We start from the raw sequence: 24,103 nt of genomic DNA, 5'->3' as shown, positions 1-24,103 counted from the left end.
TCGTGAAGTTTGCTGCGCCGGCTGCGCGATTACCAACAGATAATATCAGAGGGTGACTTTGGGTGATTTCGAAAACTTTGATTAACTTAATAATACTTGTATAGTATTTTGCTAACATGGATAAAACTATTTAACTGTTTTTATTGTTTGACAAAAAAATATTAAATTACGGGTGATAAATTATATAATTCGACATTTTACTTTAAACAGTTTTGCTGTTAATTAAGTTAATCAGCGATTAACTTATAAAATAATACCTATAATTTTGTTAACATAAGTGGACAGAACTTATTAATTTTTTTTCAATTGCGCTTAATGACAAAACGATATAGTTAAAAAATTTATTGTAAACAATTCTGTCGCGGTTAAATCACCGATTAAATTAATCAATGTTTGATCGAAGTAGCCGTAAATTAGCAACAGTGACGATGGTAAAATTAAAAATTTTACTTGTTATCGAATAATTTCAAAATAAAAAGCTATAAAAATTAATGCATTAATTTAAATATAGGCTGCGTTTCGATATTCATTGTCGAAGTATTGAAAACCTATAGTTTACGTCACGTACACTATAGATTTTTAGTACTGGGAGTAAATATCGAAACGCAACATAGCAGTATAATATTATGAATTGATATGTGACACACCTTTGAGATTTATTCATTTATCAATTTTATTATAATAATATATAAATGATCACATGAGATTCATTATCAGTCACTACATATATCGTGAATATTTCGCGATATTTCGTAATCGTAGCTCAATTTTCAACAATTTTGTTATTGACACTATTTAAAAAGAGACATGTCGATTTTTCATACAAATATTTGCCTGCAAAAAATAAATTTAAGGCATTTAAATGTCTCGATTCCAGATAAATTGATCAGATGATTCGATTTCAAGGAATACATCTCTAGACGAAACAGAAAAATATTTCTTCTCTGGGTTAAGTCTTCTTCTATTGTTGCAATAATGTATCATAGCAGCACGATTGATTTTGAGTTGTCTTATTGCGAATAATAAAGATAACTTTGCGATAAAAAGATGTTATACAGACAACAATATTGAAATAACTTGATAATAGCGTCATCGAGACGAAAATTCAAAATGTAAGTGTCAAAATTGCCATTTAGAGCTCTCATAAAATTTGCATATGTATAATCACTAGTATATAATACGCCTTTCGTTATACACACGTAACTTTCTCTATAAAATACGCGTATTTATACATTTATTATCCCACTTTATATAATTATGAGCTGCACAATTCGCTCTCATTCCCAACTATCATCTCTGAGTAGTTATTTGAAGTCACGTGGCCGCGTCGCGTTTAGAGGCGATTTCCGGTCCTCATAATCTGGGGGGCTTCCGCGGTGGCGGAGGCGGCGTTGGCGGCCGGGGGCTGGTTCTCCAAAATGGCACCCCAGATCGCCGCGGCCACCCCACCGCGGGCCCCCTCCTCGGCATCGGTGTTCTTCTTAAAGTTGTGCACCGAATAGCGATTGTACAAGCCCCAGATGCTGTTCATCAGCTTGCTGTTGTACTTAAGCGGCGTCAGTTCCCAACCTGCATATTTAATGAATTGAGTAAAATAAAATAGCCGGGTAAATTCAAGTTAAATCAAGCGTTTCTATCCGAAGTAAAAATTGAATTTATAAAAATAGTGAAACTGAATAAAGATATATTTTATATAAGATATATTACCTTCTAGAGCAGGCCTCGAATTAAATATATTCTCTTTCTTCTCTTCAGCCTTTTCTTTTTTCTCCATCGCGAACATGGAAACAGCGCGTTCGTCGTTATCGCGGACTTTCCATACTGCGAAAGCACCCTGCGGAATGGAAGACATTTTTCCACAGTCTACAAAAAATAAATATTGTCGTAAATGATTTTATTAGAAAAGATTAAATAATCAAAATTCTCGCATCTTGTTATATAAATCAAAATTCCGATTTATAAAAATTATAATACATTTATTAATAATTGGTAAACTGATTGATTTGAATTTTACTGTTTGAATTCTTATGTCTGTAATATATGGAGGGGTAAAAGCCATAGTGCCATGGTGTAAGTCAAATTTTTTAAAATATTGACTTACACCACTATGGCTTTTACCCTCCATATATATGTTTATGTACGGTATGCAATAATTACAGCACATACTTTGTTACTAAGAAATATCTCACATCTAAAGAAAGAAAGTTACTTAATTTAGTAGTTATTAATAAATACTGCATAAACAGGGAATCTATCTCGAACTTTAGTCATGTGACGAATCAAAACAAACATGTATATGTATATGTGTACATGCATGTGCATGGGTTACGATCTTTCTATACATAGCTATTAATGTTTTAGCTATCATGCCTCTCGTGTTGTTAACAGCTTTGATCTTCGCTCGTAGCGATAACTACTGCGCCATCACTATTACCGCCAAAGCACGTTTCTGTTTCATACGGGAATAATAAATCGGAATCGCGCCCAATTGACATATAATAATTTTTCGTATATTTATATTGGTTGTTTCTTACGATCCTCGTTCGTTCTCTCTTTCGTCCTTCGAGTTTTGTGCATCTCGTTTTATTTCACAAGGAAGAATCAATAATTATTCGCACTTTCTTTCTATAATTTATTAGAACAATAGTAGAGAACATACAATTACATCATTTTTCAACATAGTCCCCTTGCTTTTCAATCCACTTGTTCCAGCGTTCCCCAAGCTTGCATATACCCTTGGAAAAAAATGTTTTGGTTCCTCAGCCATGTATGCACCGCTTCTTGCACATGTTGGTGTTGCATGACAATGCGTGCCCAAATATTGTTGTCTACACTGTTCAAACGCTACATAGTCCAGATTTCACTTCGTCGAATTACCATTTGTTTGGTCCACATAAAAATTCCTAAAAAGGTTGTTGATTTACCACAGACCAACGTGCAAGAAGTGGGACATACATGGCTAAGGGACAAATCAAAAAATTTTTTTTCAAGGGTATATGCAAGCTTGTGGAACGCTGGAACAAGTGCATTGAAAAGCAAGGAGACTATGTTGAACAATGATGTAATTGTATGTTCTCTGCTGTTGTTTCAAATAAATTATAAAATTGGAATGCGGATAATAATTACACAGGCACACAAAAAATAAAAAGTGTCTTGGCCGAGACACTACACTAGTGTATTCCCATGTATTTTGACCCGCTGAATCCGAATCCGAAGTCAGAATTGTCAGATTGGCTCTTAGTTCCGAGCAAACCTCAAAACTCAACGAAACAAACACTTTTTTTGAGGTTTGCTCGGAACTGAGAACCAAACTGACAATTCTGACTTCGGATTCGGATTCAGCGGGTCAAAATACATAGGAATATACTAGTCTGGTATACAGGCTAACCCACTTTTTTTTTGTGTGTGGCCTGTGCACAGGCATAGCAAAAAAAAAGTGGGTTGACCTGTATACCAGACTAGTATATTCCTATGTATTTTGACCCGCTGAATCCGAAGTCAGAATTGTCAGATTGGCTCTCAGTTCCGAGCAAACCTCAAAAAAAGTTCAAAACTCCACGAAACGAACACTTTTTTTTTAGGTTTGCTCGGAACTGAGAGCCAATCTGACAATTCTGACTTCGGATTCGGATTCAGCGGGTCAAAATACATGGGAATACACTAGTGTAGTGTCTCGGCCAACACTTTTTATTTTTTGTGTGCCTGTGTTATTGATTCGCTCTCGTAAATCCGCGGAAAGGATTGCTGTTAGGATACACTGTTAAATATTGAAGGAAGAAACTTATAAACCAATACCTTCAGTTAAATAATATTTTGTTATTTTTAACTACTATGTGTGCCAAAATTTATTATTTGAACACAAAACAGTATTATTTTTATTTCATTAATTTAGTTAAATTAACGACAGATGAAGTAGGAGTAGTGGCGAAAGGAGTAGAAACTGTGAAAAATGATTCAAATTTAGTATAATTTTACACTACGAATTTAACAAGGTACAGCGGACGTAAAATGAGCTGACCCGTACAAAAAGGGATTCGTGAGCGCTGTTAAAACTGATGCGTTCTCATTGCACGCAAATGTTTTTCTACGTTTTTCGCCGAATCCAACTGACCAGTGCAACTCTCGAAAAGCAATTCTGTTATCAGCTTTCTTGTTAATTGTCTTCGTGTCGCCAGGCTTGCTGTCGGCGTGCTTCCTCTCTTCCTGTCCCGGCCTGTCTTCCTAATTTCGTTCCTCCGGGAAGCCTCGAGCCTCAGGCAGCCGCCAGCGATGGTGGCCTCGGTAAGATTCATCAACCAAGGGAGAGCCTTGTCCTTGTCCTTGTCCTTGTCGTACTTTCGCTTTGCGTCGCGCTATTTGTTCGCGACTCGTGCGACTCGTGCGTGCGCTTCTCTTCGGCTTCGGAATACGCTGCAGAATAATCCAAAGTGATTACTGATTTCCGGCGCGACGGCGGTCGTCACTTATAAGCTCGGTCGGAGAAACATCGAGGAAGATAGCGCGGCCGAGACGGATGGAGAAAGAGAAATGTTTTTTTATTTGCGGTTAATAAGAACGGCGTATCGGCGGCCTTCGATACTTCGAGATTCTCGTGCTGACGTTGCTCGACCACCGCGAACCCGCGGTCTTATCGTCTTTCGGTGAACGAGAACTTAGTATATATCGTATAGTCTGACTCGTCTAACGGAGACGAATACGGCCACGATACGACAGCTTAAAAATGCAAATACGTCCGAATGATTGTAGAAGGAAAGAATAATATTTAAACGACACGCGTCTGAAATATTCTCGTGTTTCGATACCGTAGTACCGTAGTACCAAACGTAGAATCAGCTTACGTTTCTTATCATGAACGCGTCAGGATACCAGTCGGGAGGGTCAGGAGAGAAAGAGAACGATCGTTTGCTAATCGTTTATCAGATAGAAATGATGTTGAAAAAATTTTGACGTCATCTTTCGTATCGGTTTAGCATGAGGACCACAAACGAAGATTTCTCGCGAAGGAGGGCAAAGCGTTATCGCAACAAACAAATTTATCAAAACGAGACCAGGAATAAACGACGTTCGTGCTTTTTAACACGCGCGAATCTTGCGACGAACGTTCACCGCATGTTTTTTCTTTTGATAAATGTTTCTCCAATAGTTTCTTTGTCGGTTATCATAAATAGGGCAGTCGCATCAATGATGCACGTAAGCATTTTGAATATGCTCTAGTATAATTCAGCGTTTAAATAAAATAATTGGGTGAGCTGCGTGATAAATACCTTTCTGCATGATTCGATACATAGTCTTCCAATTGATCCGCTGTAATTCATTTGCGATTGATAGGAAGAGTTCGATAAATGGAAAATTTGACGAATTTTGAAACTTATTGATAACAATTCTTTTTGATTACTTAATTTATTACTTAATTACTTTTTAGAAATGAGTAATTTTATAGAAGTTTACAAAATAGAAAGATACTTTAAAGATAATATTTTTCAATTATACGGGATTTTTTTTATCATTTCTAGCTGAGTATGATATAAACTGCATCCGAGGAGCGCGTTATTAGCACTATCGCTCATTAGATGTAAAACAAAGATAAAATAAACAAATAACGCTAAAGGCCCGGGCACATAGAAAAACTTAAGCAGTAAAACGTAAGCAGTAAGCAAATCAGCCAATCACAGTCAAGAACTTAAGACATAACGTAAGTGGTAGCAAATCAAAACCGTTGAATTTCTTACTGCTTACGTCTTACTGCTTAGGTTTTTCTACGTACCCGGGCCTTAATCGCGCTCCCCGAGTGCAGCCGTGAATAGTATGATATGGATTAACATAAACACATATACTGATTAATATATTTTTTTTTCTTTAACATATCATCTGATCTATGAACTTGGCTTCTATAGAACTATCAGTTTCCGACAGATCAACTTTGATCTCGGTTTAACTTATTTTTTTTTCTAGTTTCAATAATTAGAAAAAGAATAACCGAAATTAAAGGTAATCTGAATTTGCAGAAAAAACATAAATTGCGTAATGCGAATTCAATAATGACAAATAAACCATTTTCTTTCGATTAAGAATTTATAAGTTTATTAAAGAGTAAATATCTCCTTGATTGATTTATTTTTTACATATTATAAGATACAAACTTTTTTTTTGACAAAAGTTGTTTCAGCCATATACACTCGTATATAATTAAGTTACTAATTTTATATTATTTTTAATTAACATACTTTTTGGTCAGAATTGGAAGTATATAGGTACTTTGTTATGTTTGGTAATTGCATCTAGCTTGTTTATTAAATGCAACGTAAGGAAAAATATATGTATTTTCCTTCCCTGAATTTATCTCACGAGCTTTGCTTATTCCGCGTTTTGACTACACGATCACAATTTTTCTTGGCGATTCTTCTATTATTTTTGGCGATAACGATATTATTTGTTTGTTTTATTGTATCACCTAAAGTTAAGTCATCAAGGACATAAATTACATATAAAAAATATTTTTTAATTGTTTTATTATTGAAATTATACACAAGTAAAAAGTATCATATTAATATTAATTGTAAAAAAATCTTTACATATGAAAAAAACATTACATAGATATAATTAATTATTCTCATAGTCATGGGACCAAATGGGCTTTCTCTTTTCCAGAAAACTTTGTATTCCTTCCTGTGCATCTCTCATTTTCAAATTGTTTACCATTTTCTCGGTGCCCAGAGCATACGCTGTCGATATATCAAGAGTTATTTGCTCGTACAGGAACGTTTTACCGATATGCACGACTGAACGGCTTTTTGTGTTGATTGCGTCTGTAATTCGACGAACTTCTTCGTCTGAAATCAAAATATAACAAAATATTTATACAAGTGCAAAATTAATTGTGTAAACGTATACTATTATGTTATTAAATAATATTATTTAATTTTATTAATATTTTTATTTTATTATTAATATACATATATAATTATATATATCTATATATATTAGTACATATTACATATACTAATATATGTATGTGTAATTGTAGGAGATAATTTCCTCACTAACTTAAAAAATACCGATAAAGGAAAGGGAAATATTTATTTGAGATCTCTTTACAACGTTTCTAAATAACTTCTAAATATTTTCGAATTAGAGTTTTACCATTCTTCAGTTTAATTTTTATATTTTTCTAACGACTTTTCGATTATTTTTCGCGACTCACCGAGCTTGTCGTTCGCCACGACTTTGCTAACGAGACCGCACTCGTAAGCTTCTGTGCCGGAAATCGGCAATCCTGTGAAAAGCATGTACATTGCGCTCTTCCTTGGGACATTGCGCACCAGCGGTATACCCGGCGTCGAGCAAAATATCCCGAGATTTGCCCTGCGATCAACCATTGAACAGACGATAGCAATTAATGGCATTCAATAATATACGGAACTAGTAATTAATAGTAGAGAAATGAGTAGACGATGATCGAGATACTAATAAGGTGGTAATTAAATGACGATAAGCAAAGAATACCCTGGAGTGGAGAACGAACTTCTTTCCGTGCACACCGCGATGTCGCAGGCCGCGATCAATTGACAGCCGGCTGCGGCTGCCAAACCGTCCACCGCCGCAATCACCGGTACCGGGCTCTGACTGATGGCCCGCATCAGCTCCGAACAGATCTCGAATACGTCTCTGTGGGACTTGGCGTTCACAGCCGTCTAAACGATGCAAGCCGATGATCCCTTTTTTCCGTGCAATATGAAGAAGAGCACTTGTAAAAAAAGTGAGACCAAGCGCTACGAACCAGTTCCTTCAGATTGTGCCCAGCGGAAAACACCTTCCCTGGCTCAGACGTTAGTACGATCGACCGGAGGTCCTTGTTGTCCTCGTCCCTCTTGATCTCTCTCACCAGGGTTTTCAGCATCTCCAACGATAAGGAGTTGCGCGAAGAAGAGTCGCTCAAACGAATGGTTCTGACCTAAGGTAAAGCCAACAAGTTAATTAGTCTCGCGGATGGCACAAGCTGAATAATAACTGTAATAACTATTAAAGAGTGTGTATGTGGATCGTAATTGCAATTGCTGGTAGAATTGGGATTTTAAGATAACAAAATTTGACAATAATTATTGTTAAGGTTATAAACGAGCGAAAATTGTAAATAATAGTAATTAAAATTTCAATTTTTAAGATTTTCATTACAAATTCGATGATATAATAGTTAGCAGAGTTAAATAAGATAAAAGGAAACGCTTCTAGATATAACATTCTAAGAGTAAAAATAAATCATATCTCTACCCCATTTCTTTCGGTCGTCTCTACATATTTCTTTTCGGTGGATAATGTTCTTGCGATGTATCTTCCCTGCAACATTGAACAATAAATGTGGTTCAACAATTTACATTAATAATTTATCGATAACAGCGCGAAACTGGCTGGCGAGAAATCGGATTTTCGCGCGCCGTTTGAAATGTTCCCGCGATTCTTCCTTGTTCTCACGAGCCAATCAACGTCGAGCAAGCGCGTGTGAAATAATTCTGCGACATGCATGATGCATGACGCGCGCACACACGTGCACGTGTATAATCGCGAACGATGATGTAGTCGTACACAGACATTATATAATTATGTAGTTTTTCTTGTAAATTAAACACATAATTGCATAAAATACCTGGGAAACAGCGGAGCCGTTTCTAATCGCGAATCTCGAGATAACTATCATTTCGCCGCGACACTGTATTTCACATATGAAATTCCAGATAAGGAATTTAGGTTAGACGTGTATAGTATCGCGTACTTCGAACTCTACTCCGTTCTATACTGACGCGAGACCTGATCCCAAGGCATAATAAACAACGCCGTAACGCGATGCGATAATACATGACATAATTGTCGCCCGCGAAGTTTCGAAGGAGGAAACCCTTTCGAAATTGAAATTTGTTTTATCGGTAAAATAATGAACGGTAAAAATAGCAAATCTTGAGCAAAATTGAGCAAAACTCGCTCAATCTCGAGATTGATAAAAGCTTCTTTGCAACGCTACAAAAAATTTCAACACCAACAAAATAATAATGCAATAAAATTCAATATTTATTTTAATATCGTGCTTCTAATACTAATTAATAACAACTCTGAGATTAACTTACAATTACTCAATGATAATTAACTTATCAAGCAATAATATCTGTTTAACATTTTGTTTAATATATAAATAATTTATGTATATAATAAAATAATTAATTTTTGGTTAATTAGGAACAACGAATTATATAAAGCTGAATGTTTTGCAATTGCGCCAGTTGAATTAATTGCAAATTAGATTAATCGGGGTTTGATCGAAGTCACCCTCTACATGTTCATCTTGCACCCTGCGCATGTTCAACGCATGCGTGGCGATCAGCTGACCCGTTCTCGCGGTTCTCGGGAGATCTGTAAACAGATCTCTGGTGAATGACAGACGTCAAAGTCCGTATTTAAAGAGCGTGCTCCAAAGGGGCAGACGTACGTCCGAATGAGAGGAGAGAAGAAAAGGAAGCAGAAAACAATTTCAAATAAGATTAAAAACGAAACAGTTTATACTCCGTAAATTCCACAGACTCTAGAAATAAGAATACATATATATATATCACAATGAAAAATATACTAGGACAATATTAATTGATATCCTTTAAATTACTTTCCGCTTGAGTTATCTGTGCGTTTCTTTTTTCATAAAAAATACTCACATTAAATGTAATTCACGAACTAGATCTTTTCTGTGGATACTTTCGTTAATTCTTAATTTAGTTTCTTAATTTTGTGTTTCGCGGTTCAACTCTGAAATTTTTTGACGCGTCTGTTTTTAATTTTACATAAAAGAACTCACGCGCGGAGATTTCCTTTTACCCGCTAGTAGGTTTAAATTGAAAATATTGCGAGAGGGTTTCGAGAAGGGCGCACCGCGATCCCCGCCCCGAGGAGGGAACGGCGTTTCCATAACGACCAGTGTTTCCCTTAACGACGAACATGGCTGAAGCTGAGGGTAAGTACGTGCGAGTGTGCATTGTCGCGCGTGCATAATTACGACGAACGAGCGACAAACGGAGCCGAAAGATCCCTGGGCCGATTCCCCGCTTTCTCCGCGGCTTTTCCCGTCACCGTCGTCACCGTCGTCGTGTGCTTCGCTTCCGGTTCTTCGGCGCGCTCTCGCTCTCCGCGCGGACGGTCCCCGTCCATTCTAATTATAGGGATAACCGGCGGCCGCGGTCACCGGTGCACCAGTTACGAGAAATATCGCGGGGAACCGGACGGCGGTGAAGCTATCGACCTCTATTTCGTAATAGGGAGCGGCTTTAATACGGATTTTGTGAGTGCTCGCGGCGTGGGAGAGAGATGCACGTGCTAGATCTCTTGTGGCCTTAATAGCGTACTTATAGATATTTCCGACTCCGCTACGTTTTGTCCTTTATTTCGAGAGCCGTTTAAAGGGAAAAGAATTAGGTTGGATAAATATTTTCCCTTTTTTCTTTTTATAACGGAGGATATTGTAGATTTTTATAATAATTTAATTTCTCTGTTGCCTTGTGTTGTTTACTGTACCTAGAGTAAACGGTTTGTTGTGGTTACCAATGTAGTTATGGAAGGAAGAAGTAAAGTAGGAGAAGAGTTATATGCCGAAGAAAATTGCGAGTCTTTGTACAGAGAGAAAGAAATAATTATTAAAGTTTAATTTAAATTAATTATCATCCATATTTCGAAGTGTTTATATTCGCGTCGGCAAACTAAAGAAGTACAAATTTACGTTTTTGTATAATAATAATGAAAAATGGAGAATGTTGATAACAGAATATTTGACGATGAAAAGCAATATCATCCATTTCTAATATTACGTAAAAGGAGATCAGAATTATACACACACGTTGTATAGAGTTAACTTTTCATTTATCGGAGAGAATATGGGAACCGTCGGATGTTTTTCTTCTCTGGTCCCCACTTTGTACCGTTTACCCAGCGCGCGACCAAGGTGTACCGAAGAAAGAGACGAGAGAAGGAGTAGAGTTTCGCTTTGTGAGACGGCGAGTCGGGGCCGAAAATAAACTTCCGTCGCGAAGATACTCGCGGTTACAACGATTGTAAGAGCGCCCGGCCTCTTACAACAAGAGTGCCGGCTCGACCTCGCGCGGTCTCTCAGACTCTCTGGTCTGGTAGTCTCAGTCGGTGTCTTGATGCGCTCGCAATCAGATGCTGTGCTGTGTCCCGAAGAGACTCGCGGACGGCGGGGGCCCGTTCTACGACGAGGCCCCGTTCTACGGCGGGGTATTGTTCCACGACGGGCGCGGTAACAATCGTCTATCGTCCATTCGCGAGATACAGATCGAGCTGTTTCCCGAGGAAGGTGAGCCCGAGTCTTTTGCTCCACAGTATCGCGCTTCCATGGTATCGAATTTATTCCTCGAATTACCGAGCTATCGGATGTCGTTCGCGCGAGTGTATTCGAGTCTTCTAAACGATCGGCGAATTGTCGGGGATTAGAATGTACTCCGTGCTTATCTGGCCTCACATTTGATCTCGAGAAGTGTATTTTGCGATAAGAATACAACTGTGTTAACGGTGCCATGATTTAAAAAAAAAACGTTAGGTAATGAAATACTCGGTATTTATAAATTGTAACGGCGGTCGAAATGTTGTGTGTGAAAACTAATGTAGTTCGAAATTTTCGAAATTAACTGCTGCCGCTGCTGATGTTGTACATTACATATTTAGAATGTCATAAATGCTTATTTACGTTCAGCAACGAGTAGGTACAAATTGACATCCAAACTCACTTTCCAAATCCAAATAAAGGCAATGTAAACTTCTTATAGCAGAGTACCGCGTTACTATCGTCATATAATTGGAAGTCGCTTTCAAAAAAATTTTCTTTAAATAAAAATATTAAAATTTGCTATTACAATGGTATAACAACTCCGTTTTCTTACGCTTCTTATCTCTCTCTCTCTTTAAAATAAACTGCGCTTTATAAGCTTTAAATTAACAGAATAGCTTCAATAGCTGCGCACGATTATCATCATTATTCATTATTGCCTCGTTTCTCGAACAGCTATTCGACTTTGAAGAATCCCTTTTTTATTTTATACGTTCGGCGTCAGTGAAAATATTTATTTTCCTGCTACTCGCGCACGTCTAAAAGCGGCTATGAGAATCGTAATAACGCGCCTCCGCCGTGCATACTGATCAATTTGCACCGACTTAGCGACTCCCGGCGACCTTAGACGATAGACGCCGGGAGAAGAACGGCAATAACTCTGACGTGGAAAAGAAAAAAAAACCTTCGTCAGAGTTCTTACCAACGTGCGCGACTCTAGAAGCGAAACGTAAGCAAAAGCAACTTGTAGGCGTCGCTAAGCGGTTTCGATGCGATGAGATCATTTAATAGCGTCGTGCTGTTTGTCGTTACGTCCTCGCGCGTGAGAAATTGCCGGAGATCAGGTGGGAAAATAGGGGGCAAAAATTTCGGTGGCAGAATGAGAAAATTAGAAGAAAAATTGAGGAACGTAAAGAGATCGATTTGAACGGAATTTGCGATATAGTAGTATTTTAAATATTAAAGGATGAAATTTTTTTTTAAACCAATATTTGAGTTAAATAACATTTTGTTATTTTTAATTACCATGTGTGTCAAAAAAGTTATTTCAACTCCATTAGTTTAGTCAAATTAACATTGTTTTAGTTAAATTAACGACACATTGAGTAGGAGCAGTGACGACCTATATATAGGAATAATTAGATAGAATTGAGTATTATTTGACACTATTATACGAATTTAACAGTGTACGATGTAAAAGGCGAGATATATAAAAGATGAGATATGTAAAAGGACTTCATGCATGTCGTGAATAATAATGTGATCCTATACAGGCATTCTATAATAACGTGAAATTTGCGTCGCGGAGGCAAATACGGTGACGACCGCATTCTCGTGGCGCGGCGCATTTAGCTAAAGCCCGTATACCTGGCTGTCTCGTTTCGCATCGGCATTGGAGGTGACAATAAAATTTCGAGCCCTCAATTTGCGATCGAACAATCTGTTCGAATTCACCGAGAAAAAGCTCGGTAACAGGTGACGAAACTGTCGCCTCTCGCTCGGGAAAGAGGGGAGGGACGATAAAGAGAGGAAAAGATCCGAGGACGGAAGGAACGGACACTCTCGCGTGTGTCTGTGACGGATAGGGGACACGCGTGACTCTCGCGGCGAGGCAACTCGCGATGACGCCTAAAAAAGGAAGCTTGCTCGCCCGAGAGGCGAGAGAGCCGAGTCTCTCGCGGGGGCGATCCCCTCGGCCTCTTCGTCGTCCTCGGCATCCTCGTCGGTGCGCGAGTCGGCGCCGCAGGTGCGTCCACGCGACACGCGCACCTGAGAATCGGTCGCTTAACGTTACCCTGGGACCGAGAAAGCGAGAGTCTCTCCCTCGACGCGAGATCTGACCGGATAAAAGTCGCGCGAGAGAGTGCGCGATTGAAATCACCCGTGGTGCCGCAGAAGTATTGTATTCCCCGCGTCGCGGAGGCGTCGATTATTTTGAATTTACTGCTTATTGTTAGTTCGAATGTGCGAAAGTGCTGTTTTGGTGAATTAACAGGAATAGAAGAAAGTTTGCGGATATCCTTTTTTTTTATTAAAAAAATGATAAAATAGGATTTTTTTAAATTAAATATGGAGATAAGGAAATCTAATGAAAGTAAATAAAGCTTTATATATACATACATGCATATGTGGAAAATTTATTTACTTTTTGCGATCTCGTATGTATGCCACGTGCTAGAAAAATGGATTCGTCGCTTTCCTTGAAACGGTGACGTAAATCAAAAATATTGCAAAAACCGGTCTGCCCGTCTCGTCGAAATTTCCGTAGGAAAGGAAACGTATATAGGATTCGCGTCGTCTTTAAAAATGAATGGCTCATTGAATGGCGGCGTTATCTCGTAACGCATAGCTCGTAATAACTGGGGCACCCTCGAAGTGATCTCGCAAGAAGAGAACACTGTAGCTACAGCCGTTGCGCAATACCTGCGCCGATCGAAGAAAGTGTAATTTGCAATTTAGATTCTCCCGACACTTCCAATCGCGGCGTGTTGTATCGCTACGCAGTGTTTCCGAGATCTCGCGTTTTTTTTCTCACCGGGGGGAACGAAAGCGAGATTATTGACGGAATGCCTGGAAAGATATAAGAACGCATATAATAAATATAACGTGTATAACAAATTTAAATTACATGTAGAACATATTAGTGAAAGGGGGAATCTTTGTAGAATGTGTATTTTCGGATATTTATTTATTTCGAGAAATAAAAAATAAAAATCGAAATGCTTGGAAAGATAAACATGTAATATAATAAACATGATCATTGTATAGAATATATAGCGAAAGGAGATCTTCGCATATTTTTAGAGACGTATTTATTTCGAGAAATAAAAAATAAAATAGTTAAATGTTAGATTTTATTGACTTGAAACGAGCTCTGCGATGACGAGCACGTGTCGCGCACTCACACGATTTCGTCTCTAAACGTGTGCGCGCGTTTCGTTACGTGACGTGTCATACCTGTCGTCGTATTTGGCGATCTCTCGACATGTTGTCGGCGAAAATATCGATTATCCGCGGATTCGTGGCCTTTGTCAGAGCGAATAGCGATTACCACGGGGTGAGTCAGAACGGATCTCCGTATTAGCGTGCGCCGGGCATCTCCGTATTAGATGCCGCAGTATTGCGTATATGGGACATAAAAAAAAAAAAAGAAAATGCAAGTGTAGTATTTATTAATTCGGTGAGAAAAGAGCGTCGCGTTCGCGTCATATCGTATATCTCAAAGACACAACGGGTTTGAATCGCGGAGAAAATAGTCATCTCGTTTGACGACGAACGGACGCAGCCGCGGGTGGCCAGGATCGGAGTTCGCGGTCTTGCTCGTGTAGAGAGAGAAAAAGAAAATCTATACGTATATAGAACATCTACTATTATTACGCGAGGGGTTTGAATTGCGGGGGCCCACTAATTGTTGGACCGTGTGTAAATGGACGCAGATGCGCCGCCGCCGATCTTGCTGCCGTGCGCGATTTGCGCGCGGACCTTCATGCCGGAGTCGCTGGAGAAGCACGCGAGGATATGCGAGCGCGCCGCCGCCAAGAAGCGCAAACCCTTCGACTCGGCTAAGCAGAGGATTCAGGGCACCGAGCTGGCGGAATTCCTGCCGAAGCAGGAGGTCCGGCGTCATCACCAGGACGAGAGGACGACCAGGCCTTCCTGGAAGAAAACCCACGACGACTTCCTGCGGACGATCCGTGAGGCACGCGGCGAAGTCGTGAGTCCGATCTTCACGATCTTCTTTACGTGTTAATTATTTTAGGAAGATTTCTTTCTTTCTTAAACTGAATTTTACGTTAAATAATTTCGAGTGCGTTACATAAAATAAAAAAAAAGAAAGAGAAAAGTATTTTTACATTAAAAATAAGAAATTAATCTCCAATTTTGTACAATTTGTTGTACAAAATATCTTTTGTTTTCATATCTTTTATTTATAAATGAAACTTCCACATCTCCACAATCTGTTCTTGCAGATGGATTCGCACAAACAATGCAATTCGCTGACTCCGTCAGGCGCGCCGACACGCGCTAACGAGAAGGGCACGTGTCCCACGTGCAACCGACAGTTCGGCATCAAAGCCTATGACCGTCACGTGGCTTGGTGCAAAGACAGAGTTACTCGGATGCCGGTGAGTCCGGCGACCAATCTGGCGAAGGAGCGATTAGAGGCTCGCATGAGGTACAGGGCGCCAACCCTGAAGAATCGGCGAGCCATCAATCGTGAGAAGTACAGCCCGGGTTCGACGGCGAATCAGGCCGCCAAGACCTCAGTGTCATCACCGGCGCTCGTTAAACCAAAGGAGAGTATCTCGAGCGTTAATTTCAATCGAGAGAGTCCTGTCAAGCAGAAACCTGCCGTCGTGTAAGTCAGATTTTCTAACTTTTCTCATTGGTAAATTTATAATTTCCTAATTTATTAAACTGGTGCCCAGTTATTTTGACATATTTATACTTGTACAGAAGGCGTCCTGGACAACTCAAGGAGTCCCCTACCTCATCCGGACCTATGAAGTCGCGCCTTGCCGATCGTATGAATAGGTGAGATTTCGATCAACTTATTTACATAAAATATTGAAAAAAAGACCGAAACTCTCTATGGCTTGTATAAAATAAAATAAGCGTAGAACATAGAATAGACTTATTAGTGCCGCCCATGAGGAGAAGGAAAGAGGATGAGGGTGCTTAGAAGCAATCTATGATTAATTGCTTAAATGATTAAAAATAAGCGAGACAATTTAAATGTATAAAAATATTCGTATTTGATTTTACAACAAGAACATTTGAAGTATATCTGATAAAAAACACAAGTACACATTTTTTAAATATTTCTCACGAAATTATCTATTTTGTAAAATTGTACTTAACTCCGACAACCTTCTCCTGATGACTATCAGGCACATGCCCTTGATCCTGCTTCCGTCTCCTCAGGCCGGAGGAAGATCACGACTCCCTACTGACATCAACGCCCTGCCGATCCTTCCACCCTGCAACATCTTCCCGTCGTTCTCTCCACTTTCCCGTACTTCCTGCGAGACCTAGAATTAACAATCCGGTCTCCCCCAATGAGATCACATCGCCAATTGCCTCGTCCAGAAGGCAATTCGACCGAAACGAAACGATCTCCCAACGCATTCAAAACGACGATGCGAGAAATCGAGAAGCCTGTCCCGTCAGGATGCAAAAAAATATTGTTTCCGCCAGAAGTCAGGGTCATCCAAGAATCAACGACATTGCCGTGAACGATAAAGTTCTAGGAATGACTGTGCAGCCTTGCAGAATACACAGGGACATGCAAAAGGACGATCAGTTAGTAACGTGGAAGCAGATCAGCCGTAAGAAGGATACTCTTCAAGCTGACGCTCTCGTTGTTGATCATAAATTTTCACGGGAATTCCAGCTGCTTGATCTTGAGCGACTGTGTGATCGAGAGAAAGGAAATGAAAACAGAAATAGAATGGAAGAAGATTCATTAATTGCAGAAAGCGATCGAACCGATGACAAATCGATAGACGGCGAGATTGATAAAGTGAAGAACAGTGACGTCGCATGGTTGGACGGTATTAAGAATCTAAATCAGACATACTTAATAAGAGACTCGGAGGATATTGAGATTTTTCACAGCAAGTGGAAGCCGATTAAGCATAGTCCTCGCGTAGAATTTTACGTAAAAGATAAGGAAGATGAAATCTGCGAATTCGATCAAGAAAAATTGAGGAGAGAAACTGTAGCGAACGACGAAAAGACTAAAATCAAACAAATAAAAGAGTTAAAAGTGTCTATTAAAGATAAAGAAGAAAATGATGATGAAACTATGGTGGGCTGTAAAGCGGAGGAGTTGAAAGTAAATGATGAAAATATAGAAGATAATCGGAAAATGAGTAGTGAAGAAATTGAAGAGATAGCATGCAAAACGGAGGAACCAAATATAAATAGCAGAGAGGAGGAAAATAAGCAAAGAGCGAGTTATGAAGAGATTAAAGTTACAGAATGTAACATTGAAAAAATAGAAATAAATATTGAAGATACGAAAGAAACTGAGAAAATGTATGATGCAAATGTTGCAGAATTGGATGGACTAAGTGTCTATAAAGAAGATGAAGAAAATCGAGAGGTAGCGATGAATATGAGAATTATTGAAAGTACAAACAATACCGAAGAAACTGAGCGAAATTTATCCGAGCCTGATCAAATAATTAAATCTTCCTCGTTCGACGAAACGCAGTCAGTTGCATCGAAGAAAAAGAATTTTATTGATCAGAGTCAAGATTATCTAAATTTTAAGGATGAAATACCACAATGCGAAAGTGGTGTATGTTGCAATAATTCACTTGAATTGAAAGGGAGCGTAGTAACTTTTATATGCGATCAATCTAACATAAATGACATAATATCTTTAAACAATAACAATAATCAAGCTAATTGCAATTCGAGTCTTGAAGATGAAACGCTAGCATGTCAAAGCAATAGCTGTCACAATTCGTTAGATCTAACAAGAAATATCAAAGAAATGTCATTTCCTGCATCCTGTCGAAGTATTAGCTCAGAAAGAAATTGTGGAAGAAATGCTGAAGAGACTGAAATAGTTGAGGAAAATTCTGAGGACGGTTTAACCAATCTCCGTAATAAAAAGCCTAAGAGAAATTCGATGAGATTAAACTCTGAAGTATACTCGCTTCCACGAAATTTGGAAACTACCACTAGTAATTATTCAAATTATGCAAATGTATCTATGAATAACATACATGTGCACATTAAAGGCAACGGACAATGTCAAAAAGACTCCAGTTCCGATAATTTTGAAAATATCGAGAATAACACAAAAAATAGAAAGACAGATTTCAACGTGGATTCAGACAACAGCTGTTCGAACGACGAATCGAGGCTCTTCAGTCGTTCAATTATTAAAACGGAAATTACGACAGATGAAGTTTCGCGCAAGAAGAACATAGACAGCGAATTTGATTATGGTAGCGATAATACTGCGCGTGTCGGGGAACGTAACGCGCGAGGCGCTAACGATTTAGGATCATCAGTCACATTGACAGACTACGCAGAGGAGGAGTCACGACGGAGTCGCGGCAATGAAATTTTCCTGAAAGCGAGCGTGAATTTTCCAAAACGCGCTTCCGGCGCGACTAAAAGAGCCGCGCGAGAGCGATCGGTCAATTCGATCGAGATGAAGCACAGAATTAGGGAAAACATGAATCTTCTTCGCGGCAGCACCGATTCCCTGATATCCTCGGTCGAATTCGTAGAGCTCGCGAGCATCAGACGGCCCGAAGCGAATTGCGCTTACGAACGAGAGACCATTGAGATAATCAGACCGAGCAGGCGGCGCAAGGTGTCCAAGGATCTACCTGATATAAAGGACGACGCGGCGGAGACGAGGGAAGATGCCGAGAGATCGTACTGGGAGAGGACCTCCAAGGTCTCGCGGAGCAGACTAACCAGTCTCTATCCCGCGTATCACGCTGAATACAAGCTTGCTAAGAGAAATCCTAGAATTCGTATCCTCCCTCCTGTCCAGAATCCACCCTTAATCAATCGAAGGTAGAGAAAGTAATAGGAATTATTTATTATAAGTAGAATTGTCATTGCCAAACATTCTAACATTATTCTCTAGAATATGTTATTAGTACTGTAGCAATTTGGTTTATTTTTGTTATTTCAGTAATATTATATTTAGTGGAGCGTATATAACTTCGACATAAATTGATTAGTATAAAATGTTGCAATGCTGACTTCGCACAATCGATTATGAGTTATGTTGTAATATTAATAATTAAATTAGTATAAGTTTGTGCAAATTGCAATTGATGAGAGAATCTGTACGGCATTGCTCATTTGCACTGTAAATGGTAGAATCGTTTCTTTTGATTTCTATTTGTCTTATTTGTCATACTTTTGTATATTTGGTAAGGTAGTTGTTAGGTAGTTAATGTATCAACAATATTGTAGGAAAATTGATCTGGCGACACGTCCCGCCTGGTGCAATTATGTACGCAGAAGGCCGGACTTTAATCTCGTACTTAAGGCTAGAACGTAAGTTCCAGGACGTGGAACCAGTATGGGAAGAGGAGGATATATAATAGATATTTTATTTGGATGTTATTGATGTTAATTGCTAATTATCCATATTCTAGTTTAGTTTAGGGCGCTACATAGGATAGAATTGACAGAAAATAGTATTGGTTTTCTGGAATTTAGAATCAATCTTCCTTTATTTAAAAAAATATATATCTAAAGTTTTATTTTTCACATTTTTTAAATTTTGTTGCATAATAAAATTCATTTTAAAGCAACAATTCTATTTATTTTTACAAGATTTTGCTTTTTATTTCAAACTAACTCAAAAGAGAGATTGATTCAAAATTTTTCAAAAAAGAATTTACGTCCAGCAAGCAGATTGGATAACATTGCACCACGCGCGTCCGAGCTTGCATGCGCGTTTGTAAATGTTTGTTGTTTGAAAAATTGATTGGCGCACGTCTACAGCTTATCTACAGCAGAACACTTAGAGCAAAACATACTTTGTCGTCACACATATCGCATCTATATTCGTATCGTTGTTTTATGCAAGAAAGTTCCTGATGTAAAAAGTTAGACTTAAAGGCTATCTACTAATCGAGATTCTAATTTCAGCGGCACATGCAAGGATTACGATCCCTTTCTGCTGGCCGAGCAGCAGATGAACGACCTGCTGTCGGATACGAGCGATCAGTCTACGACGGGGAGTCCCAAAGTCCAACAGACCCGCGATACTCTCTATCCTCTCTCGCACTCCTCCGCCTTTGTAAAATATCCTCCCTCCGACAGGAGGTCGTCCCTCATAGCGCCACCCACTGAGTTCGACGATCTCATGTCCAACTTTTCGAGCGACTCCACCGAGACCAACTCGATCTCGCGCGAGGTCTTCCTGAAGCCCGATCTTGCGGGTAAAGACGCGATAGATTCCGCGAGCCCGAAACCCGTCAGGGAATTGGGCAGACGAATCATTATTGACAGATCGAAGGCGCTGGGCGTCGACGAGCGTCGCGGCGTCATCTTCAGCGCCGATAGACCGCGCAAAATCTTCGACAAAGAAACGCAGAAGAATACGAGACCGTTAATCAACCGATCCGGCTCGATCCGGGCCTCGTCCGCGCCCAGGATCAACTCGGGCCTCGACAGGAAGACCTTGAGCGACGCGAGAAAGGTTCAAGGTTCCAGGATCGCCAACGGTCAAAGGTCGTCGGACCAGAATCTCAATCAGAAAAACAATAATTACTCATCCCTGTCCGGCAGTAGCCTCAGTCTCAACTCGATCGTCTCCTCCTCGGACTTGGACGTCAAACGATCGAACTCGATGTTCGACGAGTTGATGACGTCCTTCGAGGGGGATGCGTTTCCTGGACTGAGATCCTTCCTCAATAACGAGTCCTTCGACCTGTCCAGCCCCGGCGGCGACAGACAGCGAAACGGCAGTCTAATCAGCGACGAGGAACTGTCCTCGCCCGACAGCTACAAGCCGCAGGATCACAGCAAGCTCAGCAACGACTCCGCTTACAGCAGGTTGGTCCTTAAAGTTGGTTGCTGTTTACCCACATCCTTCGCCTTCATCGATCGATCGGTTAACGGTAAAATAGAAGATAAATATTATGTCCATTTCCACCAATGCTAGATTAACTTTAGTCTCGGTTTAACTTACTTTTTATCTTTTTCTAGTTCTAAGAATTAGAAAAAGATAAAAAGTAAATTAAATCGAGATTGAAATTTATCTACACTGATAAAAATGGACATTAGAATTACAGTAATACAACTGTTGCAAAAAAAACTTTGGTATTTTTACAAAAACTAAATTTATTAATTCGTGATACCTTTATTATTTAATAAAATATGAAGATTTCTAAATACAAATCTAAAAATGCCGTCACATGTTTTTTGACGACTAACAATTGTAATCCTTAATAATTATCGTCCATTCACATCTGCGTTCTCCTTGTTCTCGCATGCTTCAAGCTCAGTTCGATTTGTGTGTGCCCCCCAGTTTAAATCGCAAATATTCACACCATGGACGCAGCGCCAACGACACGATCGACCGTCTCGACGAGGACGCACCCGAGAACGGTACGTCGCCGATTCAAACGGCGGCCAAGTGCAAGATGTCTAAGTTCTGTCACGAGTGCGGTCAACGATTTCCGGAAACTGCCAAGTTCTGCTGCGAGTGCGGCGTCAGGAGGCTCGCGTTGTGAACATCGTTCTCCGAGCGTTAATCGTACTGTATTTTTTGATATATTTGGAGAAAACGAACCGAAGAAGAAAATATTACCGAAAAAATATTCTTTGGACAAAAGAGTATATGCTCTAATTTTTTATTTCGAGAGCGGTTTTCTCGAGATCGAGAATACAATTGGTATTTTTCGAAGGGAAAAGTACGCTGTAATTTTTGCATTTTCGAAAGCATTTTGCGAGATCGAGAATACACTCTGAAAATATTCTCCGATTGTTAGGCGATGGATTAACTGCCTTATCACGATAATATAATCGCTATAAAATTCAGGCGATTTTTATAAATCTCAGAGTTTCGAGAGTAAATTTTATTTTAGTAGATAGCGTTTTTACATCGCCGGAGAAGAAATTTTTTAATCTACTTTAGTTCGCTTTGTAGACAATGCGTCGATTTGCTCGCTATATTTGAGTAGTCTAGTGATATATTTGTAAGCGATATATATGATTTTTTTTGTCACACATACATGATGTACGCGTACACCGAGAGTCGCCGAGCGATCGAGGACTGCTCCTCTTTTCTACAAATTCACAAGTGCGACTTTTTGATAAGCTTTTTATACAAGTGAAGAGAATCAAGCAAGTATATTTCCTGTTGAAAATAGGAGAATTAAGAAGAATCAATGTTAATATATTTCGTAAAAGTGTGAATGGTAACGCTCTTTAAAATTGTTATATATTTAGTTTAATCCATTTTAACTCCAGTGAGTGGCGAATCATGAATTTAAAAAACACGGGTTATTCAGAATTAATTTATTATTCAGAATATAATATATTATTCAGAATTAATATATTATTCAGAATTAATATATTATACAGAATAAAAATATATTGAAATGAATTTCTTTGTGTTTTTTTATAATATTCAAATTTAGTTATACACTTCGCGCTAATAAGTGATCTAGATATTAAGATAAATAGTTGCTTTCCATTTACATCAAAACTCAGATAATTCTCACTTGTGACGTCATAACTCAGTTGAATGCACGTTCTTTTTGCATGCTGGCAAGTGAGATTCAACTAAGTTTTTATCCACAATCGAGACCATGTGCTTTAATGAATCTAATAGACTCACATTAAAAGTGAGGCTATGAACCTGTATTATTGTGCGATAGCTTTGTCATCAAAATAAGCAGGTAAATACAAAATGACATATCTTACCTGAGTATAAAATACTCACATAACTGAGTGACTTAAATCACTTGAGTGTAAATGGAAAGCAACTAATATCTCCCGAACTTTAAGGCGGTTAATTCTACGAAAACAAATTTCTATCAACTCGCTTAATTCGCCTAATCTTCACAGGATTCTTGTGTCTAATGTCGTATAACAAAGTTTGTAAAATAAGGTTGTAAAATAAGATTAGGAAATCGCTAGTGATTAAGTGAGTCGTACTGATACAAGTATCAGCACTCGCTCAATTAACGTGTCATTAATGAGGAATCATGAAATGCAAATTAAGTGTCGGCAAAATGCAAAGAAAGGAAAATAATTATAAGTAAATTAAATATGTGCAATTATAGAAATGCACAATTGAATCTTACGAAGTATTACTCTCATATTTATTCTTTAATGCGGTAAGAAAAGATTATTTATTACATACATACCGAAAATCTGAGTTATTATACAGAACGCTCCGAAAAATATATAAGATCGGTATGCCTACGTCTTGAGATAAATAAAGAAAAAATAGAGACTTTCGCGAATGTCCACTGGCATAGAAGACTTAAATTTTAAATTCAGAAAGGAAGTTATTGATTCCATCATTTTTTATATTACATTTCGTCAAACATTCTATATTTTTTTAATTTTGGAAAGAAAGAGAGAAACTATTTTTTTCGTTGTGAACGAGGTGCGAGAAAATGATTAGATAACATTGTACAAGCTGTACTAATCAAAGATTACCTGTATATGATTCTAACAAGAGTGATTCGCGTCAAACACGTTGGCTCTCTGGTGTTCGTAACGTATACCAAAGAGTAATTGCGATAAGCGTTTGACAAAATTGACTCAACTTCTAACTTGAAAGAATGCATCTCGAACTAATTATATACGCAACAGAATAAATCATACGTACGTCCCAAACTGTATTTTTGCAAGTGCAATAAACTGCGATGCTTATACAAATTTAAGAATACTCGAGTTTTCTGAAAGGAAACTTTGACCTTCATTTCCATGCTACATTTTATATATAACCCTTTTTATCTTAATTCCCTAAAATCTGCATCAGAAAACTGTTCACGAAAA

At 38.7% G+C, this 24,103-nt stretch overlaps 3 protein-coding genes across 8 annotated transcripts; 1 reads left to right on the top strand and 2 right to left on the bottom strand.

Annotated features, from left to right (window-relative positions):
• Nucleotides 1–655: 655 nt before the first annotated feature.
• LOC139812089 (uncharacterized) lies at nucleotides 656–4,444 on the bottom strand. The gene is made up of 3 exons (XM_071776719.1): nucleotides 4,112–4,444; nucleotides 1,708–1,863; nucleotides 656–1,569 (listed from the first exon to the last, which is right to left on the bottom strand). The coding sequence occupies exons 1-3, from the start codon at nucleotides 4,290–4,292 to the stop codon at nucleotides 1,334–1,336; spliced, it is 573 nt and encodes a 190-aa protein (XP_071632820.1). The 5' UTR covers nucleotides 4,293–4,444; the 3' UTR covers nucleotides 656–1,333.
• Nucleotides 4,445–6,492: 2,048 nt separating this feature from the next.
• Nucleotides 6,493–8,805, bottom strand: LOC139812071 (enoyl-CoA hydratase domain-containing protein 3, mitochondrial). The gene is made up of 6 exons (XM_071776700.1): nucleotides 8,642–8,805; nucleotides 8,269–8,334; nucleotides 7,778–7,951; nucleotides 7,504–7,691; nucleotides 7,202–7,362; nucleotides 6,493–6,830 (listed from the first exon to the last, which is right to left on the bottom strand). The coding sequence occupies exons 1-6, from the start codon at nucleotides 8,690–8,692 to the stop codon at nucleotides 6,601–6,603; spliced, it is 870 nt and encodes a 289-aa protein (XP_071632801.1). The 5' UTR covers nucleotides 8,693–8,805; the 3' UTR covers nucleotides 6,493–6,600.
• Nucleotides 8,806–9,941: 1,136 nt separating this feature from the next.
• On the top strand, nucleotides 9,942–23,991 carry LOC139812016 (uncharacterized). Of its 6 annotated transcripts, none has more exons than XM_071776645.1 (7): nucleotides 9,942–9,991; nucleotides 15,031–15,308; nucleotides 15,565–15,953; nucleotides 16,052–16,129; nucleotides 19,550–19,633; nucleotides 20,234–21,142; nucleotides 21,618–23,991. In XM_071776645.1, the coding sequence occupies exons 1-7, from the start codon at nucleotides 9,976–9,978 to the stop codon at nucleotides 21,820–21,822; spliced, it is 1,959 nt and encodes a 652-aa protein (XP_071632746.1). In that variant the 5' UTR covers nucleotides 9,942–9,975; the 3' UTR covers nucleotides 21,823–23,991. The 6 variants fall into 6 exon arrangements, with proteins under 6 accessions (XP_071632746.1, XP_071632719.1, XP_071632709.1 ...); XM_071776618.1 differs by lacking the exon at nucleotides 9,942–9,991 and adding an exon at nucleotides 9,998–11,344 and having other exon boundaries at nucleotides 21,651–23,991; XM_071776608.1 differs by lacking the exon at nucleotides 9,942–9,991 and adding an exon at nucleotides 10,000–11,344.
• The last annotated feature ends 112 nt before the right edge of the window (nucleotides 23,992–24,103 follow it).

Source organism: Temnothorax longispinosus, chromosome 1 (assembly GCF_030848805.1).
Source record: "Temnothorax longispinosus isolate EJ_2023e chromosome 1, Tlon_JGU_v1, whole genome shotgun sequence".
Lineage (NCBI taxonomy): Eukaryota > Metazoa > Arthropoda > Insecta > Hymenoptera > Formicidae > Temnothorax > Temnothorax longispinosus.
Note: the sequence above shows the minus strand (reverse complement) of the source record. Positions and strands in the feature narration are given on the sequence as shown.

What these genes read in the sequence shown, in the direction of transcription:
- LOC139812071 (XM_071776700.1), bottom strand. Translation starts at nt 8,692, where the DNA reads ATGATAGTTATCTCGAGATTCGCGATTAGAAACGGCTCCGCTGTTTCC. An exon ending in GGCACAATCTGAAGGAACTG is followed by an intron (nt 7,692 to 7,777) that starts GTTCGTAGCGCT and finishes TGCATCGTTTAG; the next exon opens with ACGGCTGTGAACGCCAAGTC. An exon ending in AGTTCGTTCTCCACTCCAGG is followed by an intron (nt 7,363 to 7,503) that starts GTATTCTTTGCT and finishes GGTTGATCGCAG; the next exon opens with GGCAAATCTCGGGATATTTT.
- LOC139812016 (XM_071776608.1), top strand. Translation starts at nt 11,191, where the DNA reads ATGCTGTGCTGTGTCCCGAAGAGACTCGCGGACGGCGGGGGCCCGTTC. An exon ending in CTCGTACTTAAGGCTAGAAC is followed by an intron (nt 19,634 to 20,233) that starts GTAAGTTCCAGG and finishes TTCTAATTTCAG; the next exon opens with CGGCACATGCAAGGATTACG. An exon ending in AACGACTCCGCTTACAGCAG is followed by an intron (nt 21,143 to 21,617) that starts GTTGGTCCTTAA and finishes TGTGCCCCCCAG; the next exon opens with TTTAAATCGCAAATATTCAC.
- LOC139812089 (XM_071776719.1), bottom strand. Translation starts at nt 4,292, where the DNA reads ATGAATCTTACCGAGGCCACCATCGCTGGCGGCTGCCTGAGGCTCGAG. An exon ending in GCTTTTCGAGAGTTGCACTG is followed by an intron (nt 1,864 to 4,111) that starts GTCAGTTGGATT and finishes TATTTTTTGTAG; the next exon opens with ACTGTGGAAAAATGTCTTCC. An exon ending in TTCGAGGCCTGCTCTAGAAG is followed by an intron (nt 1,570 to 1,707) that starts GTAATATATCTT and finishes TTAAATATGCAG; the next exon opens with GTTGGGAACTGACGCCGCTT.